At 42.5% G+C, this 25203-nt stretch overlaps 1 protein-coding gene across 1 annotated transcript in view; it reads left to right on the top strand.

Annotated features, from left to right (window-relative positions):
• The window catches only part of cep112 (centrosomal protein 112), a 104655-nt gene that overhangs the window by 65839 nt on the left and 13613 nt on the right, over positions 1-25203 (top strand). Inside the window, exons 21-23 of the mRNA XM_061090879.1 lie at positions 458-688; positions 11764-11826; positions 16901-17050. Coding sequence (XP_060946862.1) covers positions 458-688; positions 11764-11826; positions 16901-17050 — 444 coding nt within the window. The remainder of the gene's footprint in view (positions 1-457; positions 689-11763; positions 11827-16900; positions 17051-25203) is intronic.

The raw sequence follows: 25203 nt of genomic DNA, 5'->3' as shown, positions 1-25203 counted from the left end.
TCAGGCCATCGCAGCAGCAACATCCTCACAGAGGACAACAGACTCATTTGAGCATGTTTGTGAAACCAACTATCTTATAGTAACACGAGAAAGCAGATGTAAAACTACAGTGAGATGGTTTCTTCACAAATACATCTACTTAGTGATTTTTTTAAACTCTAAACTCCAGAAAAGTATAAGATACAGGACTTTTAAGATCTGATTGTGGTCATCATTATAAAGTATTGGTGTATAGGAGTTGACACAATTAATGACGTAATCTGGAGATATTTATTTCTAGATTTCACTCTACAGGACTGATCATCTTTTCCTGTTTCTGTTCGTCTATCTTTGATTTGTCAGATAAATTATTTAAGATCCCGCCAGATAATTCACAAAGCAGGTTGACGCCTGCATGGAATTAGTTAATATCACTCACCTGAATCCACTGTACATCTCTGTGTTTTCCTCTTTGCAGACAATTTCTGAATTGGACACTGAGTTGTCAAGTCTACGCGATGAGATCCAGGGGACCATCACCCAGCATAAGCAGCAGCTTGCAGAGCAGGCATTGCTTCGGGAGGAGGAGAAGCAGAAGGCTCTCCTGGACAAGAAGGCGGCCCTGGACCGACTCCGCACTGAGATGGAACACATCCGCAGTGACCTCGAGAGGAGCCACCTGCAGGCGAAGGAGGCCGCTCAGGAAAAGGTGAGTGAAGGTTTGGTAAAAGACGACATGTGGTCAGTTTCCAATACTGAAGAAAACTGTGGTCGAGAAAAGGCCATTGTGTAGATACTGTATATCCATCAGGTTCAGTTTTTATATATTTTTAGTGCACAAGGAGGCAGGTGTCACCCTGTAACTATAGTCTAAAAGGTGTTTTCTTACCTTGTTGTTGGAATATTTTGTTCAAGCTTTTTGAAAATATTTGTTTTTACCTCCTTTCACAAAGTTGTTCTGTCTTCCACTGTTTGCTGCCTCCGATTGATATTTGTCAGAGAACATCTGAAGAATGTCATCTCTATATATATCAGTGTTTACAGTGGAAATATATCCTGTTTGTATATGTGAGTGGGACTAGTTATATAAAACTTTTATCCAAAGGCTTTTACAATTCCCCTGCAATTCACATACACACACACACACACTCCCACGCCAATGGCAGCAAGCTAACCATGCACAGCACTGACCTGATCATCAGAAGCAATGGGTGTTAAATGTCTTGTTAAAAGACACTTAGACATGTGGACAGGAGGATCAAACCACCACCTGCAATTAGTGGACGACCCGCTCTACCTACTGATCCACAGCCTTTCCCAGGGGAGGAAGGCTTGCCTGGGTTTGCCACCGTAGCAGAGATCTGCTTCTGTGTCATGCCACCACAGAGAAATTAATGTTCTCAGAAGCACCGACAGATGGCTCAGTGCTATTGAGGTATTTTGTGCTGAACATCAATTAAAACACTGCATGTTACTATCACATATTCTTTCTAGATCCTTAAACAGAGAGTTGAATTAGATAATCTACACTACATGTACTTTTTTAGAAGTACTTATGTAGAAATTCAGTCTTTTTGACCGTCTTAGCATCATGTGTATTTTTGAAATGTGTACTACTGAAGGAGTGAACTTAAGGGTCGGTCATAGAGGAGAACCCACAGCGTTTCAGCAGAGGCTTTATCCAGCTTTGCTTTTTGCTATCTTGGTGAACCAGGAAGTGCTTCAATTAAAACTTCTGAAGTCCCCTCTTTTTTCTTTCTTTCTCTCTTTCTGTGTCATATTTGCTCTCCTCGTCACGACGGAAACTGGCCCCACAGCTGGGAAATCACCCATAATCTTGTGCTGGTCTAGCAGGAAGCTGACCTAAGGTGGTGTTGATCAGAACCTAATCCTTCGGCAGGGCCCATCAAAGAGAGCATTTTTCATTAGACACCAACCCAGGCCAGCTGCGCAGCATTAGCCCCGGAATGCAGGGACCTCCAAAGCACCCAGGCAGCCATTTTGGCTCCATATGGCGCACAGAACTAGGGGCGAATAGGGGAGAGAGATCCAAGGAAAAGAGTGCCCTTATGACAGGGAACTCTTAATTTGAAGAAATTACGCTATTTCCTACCGGTCCCTTTTGGACGTGAAGGCAGTTTTGAAGCTAAAAGTTACTTTATCTTTTTGTCACACTTTAATTCCTTTCTCTTCTCTCCCTTTCTCTGCATGGTGAAAATGACCTGCAGTTGTCAGGGAATCTGGAGTGGATTCAAAGCAGTGAGAATAAATGTTGAAGTTAGACCGATAACGATATCGGCAATGTGCTAGTTTCGCTTTTTCATGAAAGAGATTAATGATTTCTCCATCCTTTTTTTGTCAGCTGAAAGTGCAAGCTTCTAAAAAAACTCACCAAAGGTTGAACATCTTACTTTCTCAATTTTTCTACTGTCAAATCTGATTCCAAGTTTGACTGCGGAGTGGGCAGTGAAAAGTTTCACGACTTCATTGCTCTTATTTATTTTTTTTTGGCTCACATGGTTTTGAAGTCAGCCAGGCCTCAGATCCATATTGACTTGTTCACCCTGTTTTGTAAGCTGAAAATTTCTCATTCTTTTGATGCAGACAGAAATGCTGTCCTCTGCAGTCCACTGTGCTCTCAGAAGCAGAGCTGGGCAGGCCAGCTTTTCTTTTTTTTTGAACACATCGCCCAGATCCTGGAAAAAAGGCCAGAGAAATCCATTAAATCCATGAATGGATTCTCATCAAAGACGCAAGCATTTAAAGGAAAGACAGAGAGGGAAACTGAGAGATGGGGGATGTTTTAGGAGTAGAGAGTTGGAGCTGTTGGAATAAAATAATGAGATACGGAATATCAGAGAAGATAACATCAGTTGCTAAGTTAGTTCTATACATTCAGCTTCACCAAACAGAAAGAAAGGGGGAAGGAAAAGTGTTGGAGGTAGGCTGAGAAGGTGTGGGGGTGACTTTGTGTGTGTGGGTGTGTGCTGCTGCACGTGTGTGTGTGTGTTTTCATGGGTGAGAATGAATGTGCACAGACCTCCCAATCTCTGTGCTCCACTGAGGGGCCTGTGAAGCTGCCTCTGTGCCTGATAAAAACGCCTCATCTCTGGGCCACAGTTAGCATGAATCCTGCCTCTCACCCACACCACCTCCTTATCTAACTTTCTTATTCCCCTCCAAAACCCCCACCGTCCATCTGTCTTTCCCTCCGTCCTCCCCTCTGCCTTCAAGTTGTGGCAAAGCCTAGAACATTAGGGCTTCCTATAAAGAGTCGGCCTTACCAGAAATCAGGTCTGGGCTTTGAGGAAGTGTGGGAACAACACCCATACATGCACACACTGCACACACACACACCTCTGTATGCTGAGCAGCATATTAAACACAAGTTAAAAATTAAAAGTTTGTTTAGTAAAGAAAAGGCCTTTGTGTTGAGCCTCTTCACCTCGCACTGCTTGTCAATACTAGAGATGGGAGATGGTGTGCAACAAAAGATCAGGAGGCTTGAATAACGTCTGGAACCTTGAATTCATATTTACTCTTCGTCTGAAGAGCGCGGCGCTTTGAACTGCAGAGAGAGAGATTAGATCTGCAAATTTGTCTATGTCTGTGTTGACCTGTGTGTTTGTCTATGGGTGTGTTTGTCCATGAGTGTGCACGTGTGTGTGAGAGAGAGAGAGTGCGAGTGCAAAGTAAACTTAGGTGTACTTGGTATATCTGCGTAAACTACATCCAATGTAGTAAACAGCCCCATGACTGTGCTTAAAATAATTAAATATATGATGATTCCCTAGGCCACTGCTTGTGTGTGCATGTGTTTATACCTCTATTTTTGTGAGGACCAGTTTGACATGTTGACCTTGTGGAGTACGGACCTTTTGCCCCATCGTCACTTTCCGACACATCCTTTAAGAGGCTGTTTGAAGGTGAAGCATTGGTTTTAGGGTCATGGTTTGGGTTAGATTTAGGTCAGGGTAAGGGCTGGAGTTGGGGCATGTAGTTGTGAGGATTAAGGTCAGGGGCAAGGAAATGCATTATGTCAATGATGGTCCTCACTAAGATCGAAATACAGTACATGTTTGTGCATGTGCGTGCATGTGTGTGTGTGTGCGCGCGCACCTACTTTCACCTCAGATCAAAGGAACAGGGCATTTCATCAAACACTAACCAAGTGTGACAAAACTACCTGGAGGCAAACATCAGCCAATGAGAAATCATCTTTTTGGCATGCAGTAGCCAATCGGTGCTCCCTGTGTCACAGCACCACCAGTGTCCCCCTAGCCATGCACCACGTGATGACCGAGACGTGAGAGCCACGACAGCGCTCACTCACATACAAACACACACACACACACACACACACACACACACACACACACACACACACACACACACAAAAGCTGTGCACTAGAGAGCTCAGGTTTGAAGGCCTCTGTTTTGCACTCAGTCTCTTCTTTTTGCTTCGAGGATATAGTGCAAGCTCTTTCGACAAACGTGGAGGTTTTCCCAATAAAGGTTAGTTTGGCTCAGACAGTGTATGAGATTTGTCCCCTAGCTGGAACTGGACTTTTCTTTCAAGTGTGTCGACTTGTTATGTTAAACCTTTCAGATATCGATGACTGCTGTAAGGCACTGTAGGTTCTAATGTTCTTTGGCACCAATCAGTTTCTTTGAAACCCTTTCCAGACACGAAAATTGGGGGTCCGGACGTTTTCCAGAGTAAAAGGCATGACATGAAGTATAAATTCCACTGCAGAGGTCCCATGTTTTTGTTAACTACACCAGTGTTGGCCCTGCCCGACAACAGCTCTTGAATTTTCTTGTCTTTCCAAGTTGACGTTTTTGTTGGCATCTACTAGGTGTACGGCAACTATTTATAATTTTTTGAATTTTGCGTCTGTTGAGTGTTAGAAACATAATCGGCACCCACACTCACTAGTGACATTTATATGCCGTATTCTCACATGGGCAGGAAGGTGACTGACATATCACGTTTTGTTCTCATTTACAGCCCCCCTGGGAAATTTCAGGAATCAAGCAGATCAAAACTAACAATAACCAATAAATATGATCAAACGTTTACTGGGTAAGATTAACTTGTGGGGATTATTTCGATTATGAGCATCGCTGCCCTTTATAGATCTGAATCTACAATCCAGATATTTTCCTTACATCTTGATTCAGTTGACAGGATTTGCAGTTCGTTCATGTCTCAAATGATAATTTCTGAGCAGATTTTATCTCCCGACACACATTGATTTTGTCTGAGAAGTAAATAAAACACTCCTTTTTAAACGACTATCGCAAGTTGCTAAAAACTGAAAAACTTGTTTGTGCTCAGGGAAACAGCTGGGGTAGACGCCTGCAGCTGCTCTTTGGTACATCAGTCTTCAAAACCTCATTTAAGTTGTTTGGCAGAAGAAAATCATCTGTATATAACTTTTGTTTGTTGTGCTATGAACAGAGCTGACGAGACGGTCTTTTTATGTGGCTGGAGACGCATCTACACAATTTCCCATGTGTGGACACATGTGTCTCTGACCATAATCAAATGTGGTTTGACTGATTGGATCTCAATGTGTCTTCGGTGTGTTCTTGCTGCATTCACATTCATATTTAGGGCTGTGCACTTGTGAACGGACCACCCAAAGCGCTTGTAGTGCAAAAAACATGCGCAGCAGATTTTCTAAATTTCCACAGAAGTTACAACTCCCCACAACACTGCACCACACTTGTTTGCAGCTTGCATCTTCCTTCTTCAGAAAGCGGTTTGGGTTTGTTTATCAGTTTTATTGAGACAAGAAGAATATCCTCAAGGTCATGAGATCATTTATTGAAATGAAGAGGATATTTTTCATCTTCCTGAAGGTATACAGAAATCTTTGTATGAGCAGAAAGATTTATTTAACAAAATGACTTCCACATCAGTCCGTACACACCAGCTTTGATCCCAAATACTTTCCCACAGTGAGGGTACTGTTCTATCTCTTTGCCAGAAGATGGTGGTACAAGGTTGTTGTCATTGTTGTTGTCATAGCCACGTCTTGTTCTTCTCCCTTGCCCCCCTGTCACTGCTGACTTATTAGGTTGGTCCTCTGCCATTTGGAGATACACCAAATCACATTATTCAGTCGGTCATGGATTAGACGAGGAGGAGAGAAACACAAGCTGAGGGATGATCAAAGAGGGCTCACATTCACCTCATTGACAGACTAACTGGGAGACAAAGAGATGGGAGAGAGGGAGCGGAGAATCAGATTTAAGAGGAGAAAGGGTGTAAAGTTTAGGATATTGGGTGCGGGGGCATTTCAGATTATTGGAGCTCTGTGTCGGAATTTGTTTGCTGCAAGTGTGTTTACATCATAGCGGCTGCACGATCACACATTAAAGCATTTTAATGCGCTAGAGACTGTGTTCTTGTGTGAACACATGTTGTGTGTTTGTGCGAGTGTACGCATGCCCAGACCTATGTGAGCTCCTCGTTTCCTCAGTGCAGCATCGGGCCCAGAGGCAGAGAGAGAGAGAGAGGGAGGGGAGAGAGAGTGAGTGAGTCACCCAGCACATGAAAGAGTCAAAGTAAAGGATCTGCCGTCCCAAAAAAACATCACACAGCTCCCTTGCTCACTTTTTGAAGTCATCCAAGAGGAGGGAGGGAAGCGACACACTTTCTCAATCGCATTAAAACATGGCATCAGGCAGCTCCCATCTTGTTGCACGCTATAGATTACACTTTGGTTTGAAGTTGAGTTTTTAAGTGGGACACCATGATATTGGGCTCTGTTTTTTTGGGGGGTTAAGTTCCTGATCTGAACATCAGGCAGACTTGTTGATCAAAAGAAGGATGTGGGCATAAATAGACAGGAACAGAGATCTACCAGCCAGAAAACTAGAAATACAGATTTGTTTTTTGTCATGGGTCAATCAAAGTTCAACAGCCAATTGAAAAAGTAAAATTGTTGAAATCTTAGTCAAACTTGGGACCTTTTCCGTACATGGAGAGACTGCTACATCTGTCCACCTGCGTATGTTAAAGCAATCTGTGATTCTACAAGAGACTCCCTCCATTAAGCATTCAAGGCTTCTTTTTTTTCTAGACCTTATGATGTGTGTTAAATGTTAAGCCCACTCAAACTGATGGTAATGGATGTAATTGGGGTTCTGATACCATGAACTGGCTGGTTGAGTGTGTAATCACTGAACATTTGGTATGGTGTGTGTGCGTGTGTATGTGTATTTGATGTATGTTTATCTGTGTATGCCTGTATGTGTGTGTGTGCCCATGATGCATTATTTCTGTACTGTGTGTGATGCAGCACTGACACTGAGCAGCAGGGATGAAGAGAATCACTACTGACAGCCGGCGATGGCAAACTGTGAAATGGAAATAAAGCCTCTTGTCATTACAGCACAAACTCTCTCTCTTGCACACACGGATACACAGGCGAGCACAGCAAGACAGCGATGATTACAGACACACGAGCAAATAACATCTCCCTGCTCTCCCTCGTTGGCAGATTGAACTCAAATTGTTATGAGAGACATGCGTTGGTGAACAGAGAATCCTTTTGAATGCTTACAAATACTGCTGCAACTAAAACTGAAGGCTTTGGCGGAGAGCAATGGGGAAAAGCTTCTCTTTGAAATCGATTTTGTGCTTTGTTTTGGAGAAGTGAACCCTGCGAGTCGGCTGCATGGAGTGCGATACACAGCAAGTTGTGTGCAGGGTGAAACTATCAAACACTATCAAAGGAATGTGCTGTGAGAATAATTTTCACCCTAAAGATGTAATATGTAGCAATTATTGATTAAATTGTCTAAAAACAACTAGAGCTAAGTTATATATTTGTTGTGTACTTAAATTATCCAAAATGTTTCCACCAATGTTCAAAGTCAGAGAAATGCCCGATTTTATTCAATGTAACAGGGTGTTTCATTTTGGTCGTCTTTTATTATCATTTTATAGTCTTTACTAGGGTTGCAAAATTACGGGAATATTCAAAGTTGGAAACTTGCCATGGGAATTAACGGGAATTAACGGGAATACACGGGAATTGATGGGAATATACGGGAATTAACGGGAATAAACTGGAAATGTTGTGGGTAATTTATACTAACTGTATTTACCTTGTCATATACAGACATAAATATAAACATTTTGTTTTGTCATAGGCTGATTTGAGCCCTGAGGAAACTTTGGGCACTTGACTTTACGCCTCTGCATCGTTGTGTCATTCTAAACATAGGTCTTTGCACAGTATTTGCTAATGTACACAGCCTTTCCTTCTACATTGGATGGGGTGAAATGTCTCCACACATGAGATAGTGCACGTGGCATTGTTCAGTAGAATAAGATGAGAAAAAAGTTTGTAAAAAAACACTAATGCAAAGCCAGAGATTTAAATAAATAGTTAGCCAAACAATTGCAATCGTCTGTAAACATATTTTTCAATTGATGGATAAATGAATGGAAATAGGCTAGGTGAACAGATGAACAATCCTCAATCAGCATGCTAATATATTTTCCCCAGTGATATCATCGAAACTTACCTGACTAGTCCTGCACTCTACAGCAGGCCTCAATAGCCCTGCTGTAGTGTGCAGGATGCTGGGAGTTATCTGTGCATGTGATGGAAGAATGCACAGCTAGCTGCTAGCCAGTTAGCCGTCGGCTGTCTGTATTGGTCACTTGTATAATCGACTACTTGTTTCATTCCGTGAATAAAACCTTTATACTTTACCTTATCCGTGAGCATGATTTGCCAGGTATATTTCCATTGGCATTGGTGGTGAGGATAACAACTCCCATGATCCCACGCTGCTTGTCGACGTTACTTACAAGTTACATATTATAGGTGTAAAACCCTTATTACCCTTTTTCCATTCAACGGTCACATCCGAGTATTGAGTGTATTTTTATGTCTTATTTTTGAATTCAGCTTTAAGGGGATGCTGAAAACCATGGTTGCTTTTTATGCAATGTGAGATGATTGGAAACATATCGGAGAAAAAGCCATATGGAGACAATATTTTGTTCCAGAGCTGGAAAATGCTTTTTTAATAAAACAGCTGGAAACAGAAACAGCACAAACTTTCTCACTCACACAATCTCACTTCCAAATAGCTATAGATAAAACTATTGATGTGTATTTGGTCCTCATGTATCCTGTTTAACGATCGTCTCTGTTGAGGTGTGACTTGTGTGCATATCTTTAAGCCTGTTTGTGTGTATGGGTGTATGTGTGTTTGGTTGTGTGTGAGGGCGAGAGCGGAAGTTGTCACCCTTCATTCTGCCACTCCCGTCATTCCTTTTTTAAGATTGTGTGTGTTTGGCCTGATTCCCACTGTAGATTATTAATTAAGTTCTGGTAAGCGGTGCATGCCTTGCCTTCAGATTCACTTCCACTCTCTTAAACACACACGCAAACCCGGTACACATGCACAAACACATACACACACACTTCAAAGCAGCCGCACTCCACACTGCTAGGATTAAGAGGCGATTGAAGAGCCTGATACAGCCTCAAAGTGCCTTCAGCACGAAAATGCCTTTGGCAGGGCACAGGTAGTCTCTTTGAAAGTGCTCACACACACATACACACACTCGCACTGACACACACTTATGGCTGGGCTTTTAATTTATCTCAGATTTTTCCCTTTGTATTTGTCACAGCCTTGTTTGGCTGTTTTCCTTCCTTGTACCATCCATATCTTCATCAATATCCAGCCATTTTAATGTGTTTTTAGATGGTTGAGCTCTATAATGGATGATGTTGTAAAACGCTTCCTGCCTAATTCCCCTGAGTGACTGTCGGTAAAAGGAATAAGCTAGTAGCAAGCTCTTTATGTTTTTATGAAACATCTGAACATGCCTGCATGTCAATATGGCCATATGTTTCCAGGAATACACTCACATGTGAAGTCAGTCTTATACAGTAGATAGTCACACACACCTCATTACCCCACAGTCACAGAGAGGATGCTGATTATTCACTTTCATTTTCCCTACAGAGCCACATTGCTTTTATTTGGAAATATCAATAACAAAGATAACAGCAAATCAAAAGTACCTCTTATAGTGCCATGCTGTTTTTGGTGTTTTTTCCAAGAAAATTAGCCAAATCCAGGCAGTGCAGGTTTAGCTCACTATACTGAACACTAACTGTCCCAGTGTCACTTGAGCTAGGCTCTTGCCAAGATTGAGCAGTCCTGCAGCATTAAAGGGAACAAATGTGTCAGCTGTAAAGAAGAAACATCGAAGGGCTCCATTTGCGCTCCTCTCCCACACACAGTTCTTTCTCTTGCCTTTTCTACACCCTTCTTTGTCTCTCCCTCTCTCATCAGCTGCTATAGGGCCCCTAGGGACGAGCGGGCCGCCACTCAAAGCGTCCTGGCGCAGGAAGACAGACCTGTATCCTTGGTGATGGCTCTGTGTTTCTGTGGTGACAGGTGTGTCCGCTCAGAGCGGACGGCGGTGTTTGTCAGGAAGTGTTTGAATGGGGGTGCAGAGTCCAAACGAAGCTCAGGTGTTGATGGCTACGAGGGGTGTGTTCAATGAAACCGTGTTTGTTAGTGAGTTGTCCGTCTGTCAGTGGCTGTCAGGACAAGATAGATGTGTGCGTGTGTGTGTGTGTGTGTGTGTCTTTGAACGTTGGTGTACAGGCTGCATGGATCTGTCTGAATGTGTGTGTTTTATGTATAAATCAGGTTTCATGCATATTGATATAGTTTTTCAAAAAATCTCTGCATTGATTGTGTCAAATCTTTATAGTTATTTGTTTGTGGACAGAAATTTAGTAGAATGACAGCGTTACACTTTATTGCTTATCATATCACACATTTTCCGAGTTTCTAAAGCTGCATCCAGAGACATTATCCAGAACTTTGTCTTCCAGCCCTAACACGCAGCAGATGAAAAATGTAGAATTAAAATATGTGCTGTACACATGGAAGACGCAGACAAAGATTTCATATTGGGAAAAAAGCAACGAGATTCAAGAGGTTTTGGGAAATTCCACAGTAGAAATTAAAGTTACGTCCTGCCTCCTGCATGCTCTACCCAGGCTCCACCCCTCGCCCGAATGTTGCCGATACTCTACAATAGTTTTTGGACCTTGTGTAGCCACCGACATCACCAACAAATTCCAGCACTTCACACCTAATTATCTCACTCCACCATTCAGCCTCAATGAAACTCTGGCATTACAACACAGTCGGCTGAGAGGAGACGGATCTTCTATGAGAAACTCGCGGTCTTTGCTTCCAGCTGGCTACTTTCCCATAGAGAAACAACACAAAACAAAGAGATGAGCGGTCCACAATAAACGCTTAACAACAATCTCCACTCACTTCTACTCTGTCTTCACTGTGTTGTCTCCCAGCATCTCCCGATCACCTCTTTTTTTCTCCCTTTAGCTAATTGGCAGCAAAGTTTTAATTCCCCCCTGCCCCCCTTCTTGTTAAGTGATGAATTGTTGGCAGGGCATCAGACAGTAGGGTGGTGCCCACTGTGCACCATGCCTGTCGCGGCCTGCTGGCACACATGAGCCTTGGGATGGCGATATGCCAAGGGGCCACAGGGACCCTGCCAAGAGGCAGAGGTCATTGTGAGTGTGTGCGTTGGTGCACGTGCCTGTGTGTGCAAGCAGGCATGGGCAGATTGGGAAGGTGATGTGTCTGTGCATTTCCTAACAGAAGATTGAATTTCACAACTCGCCCTCTTTGTGTGTGTCTATCCGTCTGTCTGCATATCTGTTCCTCACACCTTCCTCTCCCTTCTTGTTGCAGACCAGCAGCAGGTTGAAGCAGATTGAGAAGGAGTACAGTCAGAGGCTCACCAAGTCTGCCCAGGTAATCAATTTTCTCTTCTACCTTTTTTCCCCACCCTCTTTCATTTTATATTCTACCTTTTCCACGGAACAGTTTGAAAATGTGGACAAATATACTGATGGGAAATGTGAGGAAGCGCACATGAAAACACACACACACAACTTACCCTGCCTTTTACCCTGAAGCAGATATGCAGCAACTCACATTTGCACAAGAACGTGGACACACACTCCCCATATCTGGCATGAGTTTTTTTATGATTTTCCTTTTTTTGCTCTTAAAGCTGCACTAATCCATATTTTCATATTAACAATTAATCCAATACCTGTGTGATATGAAAAAGATCGCCAATAGTCAGCAAATATTAACCTTACATTCGTTGAAGTTGAAATACAACTCGAAATACCTGCCGAGGTTTCCTAGTGTCCTGAATCAGTTGATAGCCCCAAGTGACCAAGAATCAATTGATGCTACTTTAAAAATTCACACATTGTTCATTTTGTAGTGCCTACTTGCACTGTAATAGCGAGCTGTTAGAATTCTGAGTGCCGATGATGCATCCACATTGATGCTTCTGCATTTAGTTGTTCCATCTGTTCCAACATCAATATCTCCAATAATGGAAGTGATGTATCATCAACTGTATAATTGTGTCCATCGAATCACTTCAGACTAGATCATTCTGTCGTTTAACAACTGTCCATGTCGTGCATTAATTAACATCAGTGATAATGGGAAGTTGGCACTGGGAAAAGCTTTGCTAGCAACTTAGAGAAGAAATAGTCTAAAGGAGAATTTGCTTTACTATTAGCAATACTTAGAATCTCCAGAAGCTCACCTCTCTGTGTGATCGCTCTAGCTCTTTGGATCAGCGATGATTGGAGCTTCTGATCCAGCACAATTAGCCTGTGCAACATCTTGAAGCCGAAGTGTAAATCCACCTCAAAAGAAACCTCATTATATTTCTCACACTTGCAAACATTTGTTTGTTTTCTCCACCCGTTCTATCAACTGCCTCTACAACCTCTTCCTGTCAGAGCATCGCCCCGCCACACTTCCAAATATTTCTATTCTGAGGGCATATGTTTAACCTTATTTCTTCACTCCAACCAGGAATATTACTTCCAACCAAGAGACACACTCTGTCTCAAAAGTTCAGGTGGCTCTAACCTCGTAGGTTTAAAGGATACAAAACACCCAGAGTAGTGTTTACAATATAAAAGAAAAGAGTCGTCTTCTAGCAGATTAAAATATCACAATCATTTGGCCCTAATTGCACCTCGTTACCCAAAGAGGGGGCTGTGTTGTTTTTCTTTCTTTCTTCTCTTTAAATCCCCCCATTTTGGGTTGGTTGGCAGAGGCGCAGAGTTGAAAGCGGGGTTGACGCGCAGATGTTGTGAGAAAACGGTAGCTTATTAGGTTACACAATGCTTTGACTTCAAAGGAAGTTGAATGCTGTGTGAAAGTTCAGCCATGTTTGCCCGCTTTGCCCAGTGCGGTACGCCGCCACAGACGGCAACAAGTGACTAATCCTCCTCTCCCTGTTTTAGGGACAGAAAGCTGGCACAGGCTCAACAAACAACACTCTCTGACATTAAACAAAAGTCTCTGTGTGCAGAATTCAACACCTCTGGTGAAGTGGGTTGTTATACAGTGGCTGATGCTGGAGGTGTGGGTTTTTGTGCAAACATATTAATATGTGTGATTAATGCAGGTTATTTGCCATGGGCTTGGACGGCTTTGTTTTAAAAGGTAAAGGTGGAACGGAGGGACCTTTGTTGCCTACCCCTTGGGGCAACTCAGTCAAATGTAAACAAGAGGCCTCTGAACCTCAAAGGCTAACCCCAGTTGTTAACCCCTCAGTGTCTGACAGGGGGCATCGCTCTTGAGCTCAACTGCATGGCTAATAGCCCAATTAAAAACATACCATGCCATACATTATCCTGAGGGGACTGGAGACGCACCACGTAAGGGTATATGTTCACGTGCATGCACACACACATCCCTCTCACTTGCACGTTACCTCTTTGCTTTGTCTCTCTTCCACTGCCTCTCTCATTCACACACACACACACACACACACACACACATACATAGGCTCTCCTAATTAGTGTCTCTCCAATCCAATCCTGTGTGTTAAGCGTCTAGCTGTGAGTGGTCCTCCTGGGTGACCTATGAACTGAACAGGGCTGCTCTCTTTCCCCATTTAATGATCAGGGTACAGTGGGTGGTAGCAGTGGTGCTGGTGGGAGATCATTACTTTATCCCTGACCGTCCTCGTGGGAGTAGGTGGGAGGTGGAAGGCATTTGTCATGGGAGGCACAGTGCATGAGAAGGACCATGTTCTGGGGGAAAAAAAGGTTGAAGTTCACACTATATGCAAATACACCGCATTTATTTCAGCACAACACTGGTTATTTAGTTCTTCAGTGTGTTTACATGTCTCTTAGGCATGCTGCCATTATTACTATATACTGCTTTTATATTGGTATAATTACTATCATATATAAATGTATATTATGTTATATTATATACTATATATACTGTACTATTCTTATATACTGTCTAACAATAACATTACCATCATATCATCAGTACTATTAACATCATCTTGCCACTGCACTTTATCTGCCTATTTTATTTTATCTTGTGCTTCTGTTTTTTATTCTTTCTACCTCAATATTTTTTATTTTATTCTATTGTATTGTATTTTATTGTATTCAATTATACCGGCTGCTATGACAACTTAATTTCCCTTCGGGGATGAATAAAGTACTCTATCTATCTATCTATCTATTCATTCACCAAACCGGTTACAGGATCTAATCCTTTTAATACAATTCAGTCCTTATATTGTATTATATTGCCATCACTGTTCAAACATGGGTTATCTATATTGATCAATGTTAAAGTTGCTATAATCCATACTTATTCAATACGGTGAGGGATGACCCATTGGCTGTTGTTCTTTACATTATTTCATGGGGATGAGGAGCGTCTACATTCACTGACCCAATTTAGCCTCTGCAGTCAAATCTGACAACATGGTGGACAAACATTAGCTACTTTCCGCAGGAAGCGAGCCACACAAGTCTGTGTCTACTCTTGTTGAGTAAATGGCTGAGCAGCAGTTTGTTAAACAGATGGAGGTTGAGGGCTGTGTGAGAAGACAAAAAATATAAAAGATATTCTGCTGCCTCCAGCTTTCCCTCCGAGTGATCATTTTACAAGTACATATAGCTGAAACCACTGAACAGCTGTTGTCTTTAACTTCTCTGTATGGTCTTTTTATCGGATAAAATCTGTATTTTAGCAGAGCAGCATGTCGAACATGGCTTGAAAGTAAGTGCTGGTGAACATGTCGTCATAATGGGCCGTGTTTCAGTCACTATCCCTTACTGCAGAAAACATGGATGAGAACAGCTTTATCAGGAATTCAGCTGTGTTAAAATACCGTGTGTGAGAACAATGAAGGGACAAGAAGCAAACTGAGACCAGAGCTGCTTTCAGACATGTACTAAAGTCTGGATATTTTCCTGAAATTTTCTGGAGGGGCTGAATGTATGAATGTCAATCTACGAGTCAGTTGGTCCAGATATTTTCCATAACTTTTCTTGCAAAGAATCTAAGAATTGAGAAATTTCCCCCACCTCTGTGTTGTGTTTAGCCTCAGGTTCATGGAGAAGTAAGCCAGCCTTCAGCCCTAAACAGAGATGCTAGCAGGCTGGGAAAAATAGACAAGTCTCACCAGACCATTTGTGACTTAAAAGGCCTGGCTGGCGATCACACAGAAAAAGGTGTAGTGGTGTGTATATAGGAATCATAACACAGGCAGCTGAGTTGTGTAGTTTAGAGTGCCACCACCGCCCCGTGGCCGAAGACCAGCAGATGCAGAGACTCCATATTGCAAAATAATTATTATGCCCAGAAAGGATGTTCCCATAATAATGTGCCATTTGTTCTTTTCATGTGGCTTTCCCACAGACAAAATAAGCCTAATCTCTCTCTCCCTCTCTCTCGCTCTCTCTCTCCCTCTCACTCTCTCACACTGTCCCTCTCACTCTCTCTCGGCGACCCGCACCACCCTAACTCCCATACTCCCACACAACGTGCCGATTCCAGCAGGGCTAGTCCTCCAGAGTTTGAACACAGTAAACAATTATCTATCCAGCCCAAAGCTAGCAGCAGCACCCCTACACCCCCTTCTTCTCTCCCCCTCTCTGCCTTCCTCTCCCTCTCTCTTTTACTGTCTCTCATCTTTCCTCTGCCTTTCCCTGACAGTGGCTTAAATAGAATGTTAATTTTGACTGGAGGATTTCAAAGCTGAGGCAGTTCCTTTTCATCTTAGTGTGCACCGCAAGTTCACCAACACAAAGTCACTCTGCTCTTCAAAAAGGAAGTTGTTTTTTCCTTCCTGTCTATTTTTTTTTTTTTTTTTTGCCTCCCCTTTCTCTTTTTCTCAGCTCGCTCTATCTTCAGTCTTGTCTCAAAAAAGACATGAGACTCTGGGAAAAGCAGTGTTTTAAGGAGGTTGTTACTGCCATCCAAATCCATGACAGTGTTTCACAGCCCACCCAGGTAGATTGAGACCTGCCCAGGGAGATAAAATCACGTGGTCTTAACTTGGTTTAATCTTCCACTACCAAACCGGATTTTAGTCTTTTCTAACAAACCTATTTTTGACCCACACACCTGTCTGAGTTGAGTGTCCTGCAGTAACTGAAGTAGGGAGCACAGAGGCTTCTCTGAGAAAAGCCTGTAGCTTCTCTTCCGTAGCCTGAGGCGTTTAAAGACCATCGTATTGTAGAGTCTACAAATAGTGTTTCGGTGACATCTCTAACTTGTAGCTGTAGAAAATGACCTTCTTCCCCTTTAAACAGCATGAGTCTCTGCATTGGTCACACACCTCACCAGTTGAACTGCATCTGGCGGCAGGTTTTCTTTTCATTTTGACTGCATCACAGTCTAAGCCTATTTAGAGTGACCACTGCCCATAACAATATCCAGTCCGGCAGGCAGTTGTTGTGGATCCTCAACACACACGAGTATCAATTAAAAATTCAATTAAAAACATTCATGTTCTTCTCACCTTTAGCTTATCGCGGAGCTACAGACGCTTGTATGTGACTCGAAGGAGGAGGCTGTTCGTCTGCAGCAGGCGATGGAGCGGAAGCTGGAGGAGTCCAACGCCCGATGGGATGAGGAGCGGAGGACAATCACTCACCGAGCCGATCAGATCAACAAGGTCAGCAAAGAGACACTTAAGAGAACACTCTCTTGATATCACTTGCATCTATCAGCAATCCTGAAATGCGAAAGTAGATTATTCTGCTGCAATATTCCTCTTTTATATAAACTGGCTGAGTATAAAAACTGCTTCTCCTCTTCACACAATATGGACCTTTTTACTAAACGTATTAGGTTTGACGCCCAGAGCAATATTACTGTATTATCAGTTTTTACCTCATCATATTTTAGCAGAGTTGATTTTGTGGAAAAGCACAAAAGTAGAAGCAACTGGCTCAATCTGGTGAGACGTGTGAATAAGAAAAACTTATTTCTTCCAGTTTTTTGCATGTTAGAAATATCATAAACCCGCCCACTCACTCACTCTTGAATCTGCTGGACATTTGTGTGCTGTATTCTCAGATGGGCTGATCGGAAAATGACAGACCTGACTCAGAAATTGACATACTCACAAACTTTAGTGCTTTAGATTAACTGCATATTCTTTTCACTTTACAACTGACTAATGGAGCGGTTTGAAACTTGTACCTTTAGCAATGTCTGCACTTCACTTTGGTGAGTCCACAAGTGTCATGTGTTTTGTCTGTCCTTCTTATCTCCTGTCCTTTATCCCTGGTCTCTGTGGTGTCAATACAAAACCTTTACTCTTAAAAAACTCTAGGGGGTGGGGTGTGTCAGTAAACCTTAAAAAAAGTCTTGTCTGGATTTTACTTTTATGGAGTAGACAAGGGTCTTTCTTTTGTTAAAGCAAGGTCACAGTTAGTGAATGCGCTCTTTCGTTTTTTATGGCTAGTTGCAAACTCTATAGTGTCTTAAAGTTGCTCCTGTGCTGTGTCTGCCCCCCCCAACTTTTCAAGTCAAAACCTCTCTATATCATTACTGTCATTCCCTTTTACAGATACAATTTTACGCTCTGCCCCTTTTTTTAGCGTCAACTTTATTCTTTACTCATGTTTATTGCTTGTAAAATAATTGAAATGCATCTATAGCACAATTTTAGGTAATATGTAGAGCTGAAAGTGCAAATGTCTTTTTTGAGGAAAATTCACAACGTTTGACTAATGCCACTACTTAATTATTTAGACTCCAGGTGAATAAAAGTGGCGTATTCATTCATTTCCCCAATCTTTTCCCTCTGCCATGCAAATTCCTCTTTCACAATCACAGGATCTTTCAATCTGCCTTTTGCCCCAACAACCACACTGGGACACCGTGTCAGTTGATTGGGTGTGGCTCACTAAATAAAGAGTTGTTGTGTCTGGGATCAAGACATGTTTCCGAACTCAACCTTGTCTGTTTGTGGTTGCAGCTGCCTCATATAGTAAGTAGTGAGGTTTTGTGAGCCTCCCTGTATATCTCCTTTCCCTCCAGGCCCTAGCAGCCTACCCCCTCTTACACACACACAGACACACACACACACACACACACACACACACACACACACACTAACACACACACACACACACACACACACACACACACACACATAAACCTGACTTCTCTCCTAAAGCAGGCAGTTTTGCTCTGTAATAGCTATTCTGAGCTCTGCCTCACAACTAGAGGAACTGTCTGAAATATCATATCCCCTGTTACTACCAATTTATACGTCATGTCCCGCCTCCTGCATGCTCTGCTCAGGCTCCTGCTGCGTTCTTCAAAAGTGAAAGTCAAACTCAGGAAAATGTCAGGACATCAGTTTCTTTACATTCTCCAGAGTTCATGTCTGACAGCCACTTTATTTATAAACTGTCACATTAATTCTTGCACCGTGTTCAGATTAGGATCAACAAAGCTTCACACGTTTATTTTCATTGGGACTTTAAACACACAAACACACACACACACACATTGCAGATGATTAGCCGTTTGCTTTTTTATACTTTAGTTACACAATATTGCAAAACAAAAATCAACTGATATTCAGTCATGAGCAATTATTATAATGAATTCTTTATTCCTGTTTCAATGGAAGCAGTAGTTACTTATTCCTTCTCAGTGTTCGCTATCTAAATGGAAGACAAAAACATTATTCTATGATGCGGTTACACACTGTACACTTAAAGGCACATTACACAACAATTCATCCCTTGTTTACTCCAGAGGGTTCTTGATTGTCACATTAAGGGAGACGCTGCTCTTGGCTTCACATGCTCAGAGTGTAGCTGTGTGGCTTGTAATCTAACTGTACCGTGACACAACACACACACACACACAGACACACTGTCTACCCTCTTGTAGTGCACAGGCCTCGGCATATGTGTTGGGAGCAGACAGAAGCTTTCAGTTCCCATTATCTGTGTCCTCATTAATGTGATCCCTGCTGTATTAGTCACCCGCTAATGAGAGTCCAATTAGTGGTTGAATTGCTTATTAAAGGCCAGACATGAGCGGTAGAAGAGAATCATTGGGGGAGAGGAAGGTAAGTTCGGTCAATCAGCAAATAAAGAGACAAAAAATAAATAAAGAAACAAGATGGAGTTGGCGTACGGAGAAGATTGAGATCGTCAACAATAAAAGAAAAGACGGGGAGAAGAGGCAAAGAATGGATGGAGTAAGTGTAAAGGATTGACACAGCAAACAGAGGGACGAGAGAAGAAAGGGGCAGAGAGAGAGAAAGGAAAGAAAGACAGAGATGGCGGAGAGCTGTCAGTGGGCCATCAGAGGGAGTGTGTCGCCTGCTGACATTGTTTCCATGCTGCTCACTTCAAAGGGCTCGGATTATGAAGAGAGCGAGGGGCTTCAGACAATGGGAGGGGAAGAAAATAACATCAAAGTTAGCTGCGCATTTGAATCGGGATAATCCCAAAACAGTTGTTCTGAATGCACGCTGCACCAAATCAGATGCGCTTGTTTTTTTTCCTCCTCACCAGCCGTGTTCTGCCATTTCCAGCCTGAATTTAGCTCCTTCTGTGGCTCTACTGTACTTGTGACTTCTTAAATGTGGTTGTTCGCTGCAGAGACCTTTGTATCTCGTAAACCCCTTTTTTTAGAACAACGGTAGTACAGTTAAGTATGCTCATTATCTGGGGTTTTTTTCTGTGTAAGTGATGTTTAGATGGAGTAGGATATTTGTGTGGAGTGTGTGGGAGCATGTTGTTCTGCTCTGCTTTGCTCGAGTATCAAATAGACTAAATATCATATGTCGATTTGACCTTCTCGTGTGCAACTTAAAGATCTATTTAGGATTGTATTAATATTAAACTGAAACAAATAATGCATGTAATACAAACATACTTTCTGAACCCAAGTTGGTATCTCTGTCTTTAAGCCCCTTTGAACTCTTTGGTAAAAGAAAGTTGAGGTTTTGTAAAACTCCCCCTCCAGTGTTTAACCTTACTTCCTGCCTTTGTTTCTTATGAATGACCTCTCTTATGGAGCTGTGGTCAGAGTCGTTAGAGGGACACTATTTCTGATCCAGCTATATTTAGGGTTACCAATTATCTCTTAACAGTTATCAATGCACGAGTGGGCAGCTTTTAATGCATTGGAAGCGGGCCGGTGTCAAAGGACCGTGGAAGGTGAAAGCAAGATGAAAGCATCGTATTTGCTTTCATCTGTGTAGTCTATTCATATCAGATAAGGGAAATGGGAACCAATATAGAGGAAGCCAGTGTAGTGGGTTGGGACGCAGCCAGCAGTTGGGTTAGTGTTCACTTCCTCATGTCATCTGTTTCTGTACATGTGGGACCAGGTGAAGTGTCTCCATTTGTGGATGGGTTTTTTTTCTTTTTCTTTGATGAGACACAATGGTTCGAGATTAATAGTGAAGTTATTGGAATTACTTGAGTGCATGGTGTGTGCGTTAGTGTAGCAATATGCACAGGCATGGATGCATATTTGTCAGTGTGTGCATGTCGAGTGTGCGAGGCTGTATGAATGAGTGTGCGTGTGCACTTCCCTGAAATGTGCAGCTGCCAAATCTGACAGACCTCAAGCCCACATTAGCCTGCCAAGAGAAAGGTACAAAGACACACACACACACACACACGTCTCTCTCTCTCTCTCTCTCTCTCTCTCTCTTTCTCTCTCTCGTTCTCTCTCGTTCTCTCTCTCTCTCTCTCTCACACACACACACCCTCTCTCTAGAAGTCGGATTCTTCCAACTCTTTCTGTCTCAAACTCTGTCTGTCTCCACACACACAAGTCACAAGCACACATGCTCACCTCACCCTGCCAAAAGGGAGAGGTGGCTGGTGAATAAACAATGGCACTCCGCCCATAGTGTCACCCGCCTGGGCTTTGATCAGCACCGCTGTTCCTGCTCCCCACAGCAGTGCTTCCTGTCTCTGCCTGCAGAATGTTGCCGTGCGCGCACTCACACGCACGCACGCACACACACCTTCAACATATTGTTCATGTCTCATTCTTATACATGGGCCTACCTTCTCTCATATTTTCTCCTCACTAAGTATTTATCTGTATCTTTCTGTCCCTCAAACTCGCCCACAAACATGGCTTTGAGTTAGTGCCCTTGTCTCTACAAACACCCACACATACCCTGTGATTTCACACACATGCACTCACACACACACAAGCATAGACGGACAGACAGGCGTTACACACCTTGGATCTGTGGCCCATCCCGCAGTAACTTCTGGTGCTAGTTAAAGGGAAGGTCCTGCTGCAGTGTCCTCTGGGTGAAGTGACAGCAGACGCATTACATAATGCAACAGTGACCATTGTCTCGCTCTGTTTTAGGATCAGAGTGAATACATGCTGCACTGTGGGGTGTATATTTTTTGTCACTTTTAGATGTCGTCCATGTGATCTCGATGCTTTGCTTTTATACATGCGAACCAGTAACAAGGGACAAGTTTCCAGAGTGCACACACACAGCCACACAAACATGCACGCATTCAACAGGCTAGAGTTGTAGCAGCTGCAGTTTGTCTGTAGTTCTGTAGTTATATATGCATTAGTTTCTGAGGGGGTTGAAAGGATGACTTTGCCTGTGGGAAGGAATGGCAGCAGTGGATCAAGAACAGGTGTGCTGGATACCCTCTGCTGCAGAGGCAGAGAGTTGCTTCAATCGTTGTGTGTGTGTGTTTGTCCTCTTTGTTCGTGGATCTGTTCATGTCCTTCAACACATGTCCACGTTCTTCATGTCAACCTTGAACTAGCATTTGTTTATTGATGTTATGCCATCTGTGTTTCGATCACTTTCTTTTTATTCTGTCCATGAGGACTACTTTTTTAAGGTATATCAAGAAATGTTTCTCATGGCTCCTTGGAATATGGAAGCATATTACTGCTAAACACTTTCGGTCAGTTGTCTTGGTGCCTTGCTAAAGAGCACTTATGCCATGATTGTTGAGTGAAGGAAAAGCTCTTTTACTTCACTTCCCCCTCGAAACATTGACGACACTGAGCATTAACAATTCAAACAGATTTACCTACAGTACTTCAAATAGCTGTTAGCTGACTTATTAATGGACTTATACAAAGTGTTAAGAAGGGAGATAACATTACCGTGCCTTTGATGCTTTGTATTTGTATATTTGCTCAATGTGTAAGTGGACAATTTGCACAAAAACCCTAAGATGTTAAGAAGTTGTTTAGTTAGTTACTTCATTTGCTTAGTGCAGCTTTCAGACTTTCCTTAACATGCCGTCTCCATCCAATTAAGTGTCTTGAACCCAAACTGAGCAGGCAGTTAATAGATTTTTTTTGCCATTGTGTGCTCTCACTAGTGTGACTTCTAAAGTTTGAAGTCTAGTGTAATGTTACAACCCAGCGTGGTTGCTCAGCTATGCCCCAACTGCATTTTGTAGAAGTCTGGCTACACTTGAGTTGCCCTGGTGCTCATAAATCTTAGAGGGTTTGAGGAGACTGTAGTTGTCATTAAGACTGTGCTCCAACTTCAATTTCAGCTCTGTTTTGTCCTTTATATTAACAATTATGTAATTAAGGCTGCATCCGTACCTCATCCATCGTGAAAATTGTGTTTTTTTAACTAAAACAAAATCTGTCTAGCTAGCATTTAGTTTTAATACCTCTCCATACTCCAATTTCAAACTTCTCCATTTAAGTGGCCCCAAAAACTCTGGAGTATGTAGTAGAAGAGTTAATGCATTTCTTTAAATGAAAACGTAATAGTACGGATGTAGCCTTAGTATCTGTGTAAGTATGTGTGACGGTATAGATCCCCCTCTCTCTTCATCTCTTATTGTCTTCATGTGTCTGTATAAGCACCCATATGCCTTCATGTCCACGTAAATATTTGAGTGCGCGGGCATGAGTGTATTGTGTGTGCATTGTGTTGGCTGATTGATGACTTTTCCGGCTGTGGGCTGATTCCCGGCAGTGTTTGATCCACATATCAGAGGAGGTGGAAGCAGGAGAGAGATAACATTCCAGGATGCTACGAGGGTACGTGGGAAGTAGAACAGCTCATAGAGGACAGACTCCTTTCAGGGACAACAAACGGTAATTACTCATTAAACCACAGGCCTCATAATTGCCTTATATGTCCTGCTGCCCTGTTTGAAGAATCCCATAGAAAGTTAAAAATATATAGTTTAAATACAGTTGGACAACTAATCCACATAATCTATGTTGTGTTGGGTAGTAGTTCTCATCATGTTCAGCTCTTCAAGTAGCCCATTCACAATCAGACAGTGAGGGTTATTGTGTTAAGATCCTAGGCTGTATGTAAAGCTGGACGACATGTCTCCTCTTCCTCCCACCATCCAGAAATTAAGCCAAAATATTTTGGGTACGAGAACTGCCGTCTTGCACATTTTCAACCAGAGGCTTTGATGTAGCGACAGGGGGAAGGAGCCACGGTATCATGGTCCCACGGATATATGTGCGAGTCAGTCTCAGCCGTCAATCCTGATGTTTCCCACCAGTTTTTATAGCATAAAATAACTAATTGAAACCAACCTTGAACATCAGCGTGATAAGAACTACTTCAAATAACAAAAATATTCTTCTTAAAAAATAATTTGACCTGTACTTTGACTTTTTAGTTTGGTGGAGGTGGTTAATGACCTATACTGCAGCCAGCCATCAGGGGGCGATTGCGACACTTCGGCTACACTTACGGGGAGAAGTCCTGTCTTCCATCTCAATATACAGTCTAGGATTAATATCCACCATTTTAAGTGAAATCAACAGTATGGAAAACTAACTTCGGCTTATTTTGTCAAATAATCTCAGCTAAAGTTGTTTATAGACGTATACTGTTGCCTGCTCATGATATATCTGTAGCAACTTATTTGAATGTTTTCTGAACAGTCAATGTTGGATGAAAGCCACGATCGCTTGTATTTTTTACAACACTTTGTCAAGAGTTGCAACTTAGCTAAACTTAGCATCAATTAAATGATATTGTATTTGATAAACAGAATATATGTATGTAAGCCCTCATGCAAACACACGCACTCGGCATATGGTGCACATTACAGAGTTGTTTCCTATTCTCTTTCTACTTTAGGTCTCAGCAGCTGAAAGAGACAGAGTCGGAAAGATAGAGAACAGTGTGTTCCCCCTGTGGGCATAGCTCAGTTGCAACATGTCTTCATTACAGCAGCAATTGTCTACTTACTATTTTCATGAGTACTAGCGAAGGTGCCTCCAAAGCTGTGCCGCCATGTGTGCACACACTGCAAGAGACAAGATTACTGTTCTGTTTGCCATTCACATAAACTACATCACAGTATCTTCCACTTTCAGTTTGGAATCAACTCTGGGAAAAGGGCTGAAAAGCATCAAAGTGCTGAAAGCAAGTCAGTTCATACCAATATCAGTGATATCTTTCACAGGGGCTGTCCTGGTCGACTTGCTAAAGCACGTCTTTTTATTCCTACACACTGACAGACAGACAGCAAAGCAAAAGCAAAAGTTTCTCTTCTCTAACACCTCAGGAGGGAGACCTCTCTCCTCCTCCTCCTCCTCCTCCTCCTCCTCCTCCTCCTCCTCCTCCTCCTCCTCCTCCTCCAGCTTCTCTTACACTCACTTTTTTACCTTTCCCACAATCCTTTGATAAAAGTGCAGATAAAAGAGAGTCTGTGCTCATCTCTCTGGCCATCCATCTCTCCTTGAGGTTAGCACCTCCTTTATTATTTACTATTAGATCAGTAGACATACATACACACTCTGCCTTGTTCTACCAAAGCTGGTGTGTGTGGGGGCGCATTCCGCGTACTG

Source organism: Limanda limanda, chromosome 17, assembly GCF_963576545.1.
Source record: "Limanda limanda chromosome 17, fLimLim1.1, whole genome shotgun sequence".
Classification (NCBI taxonomy): Eukaryota; Metazoa; Chordata; class Actinopteri; order Pleuronectiformes; family Pleuronectidae; genus Limanda; species Limanda limanda.
The sequence above is the reverse complement of the archived record's forward strand: the minus strand, read 5'-3'. Positions and strand labels throughout refer to the sequence as shown.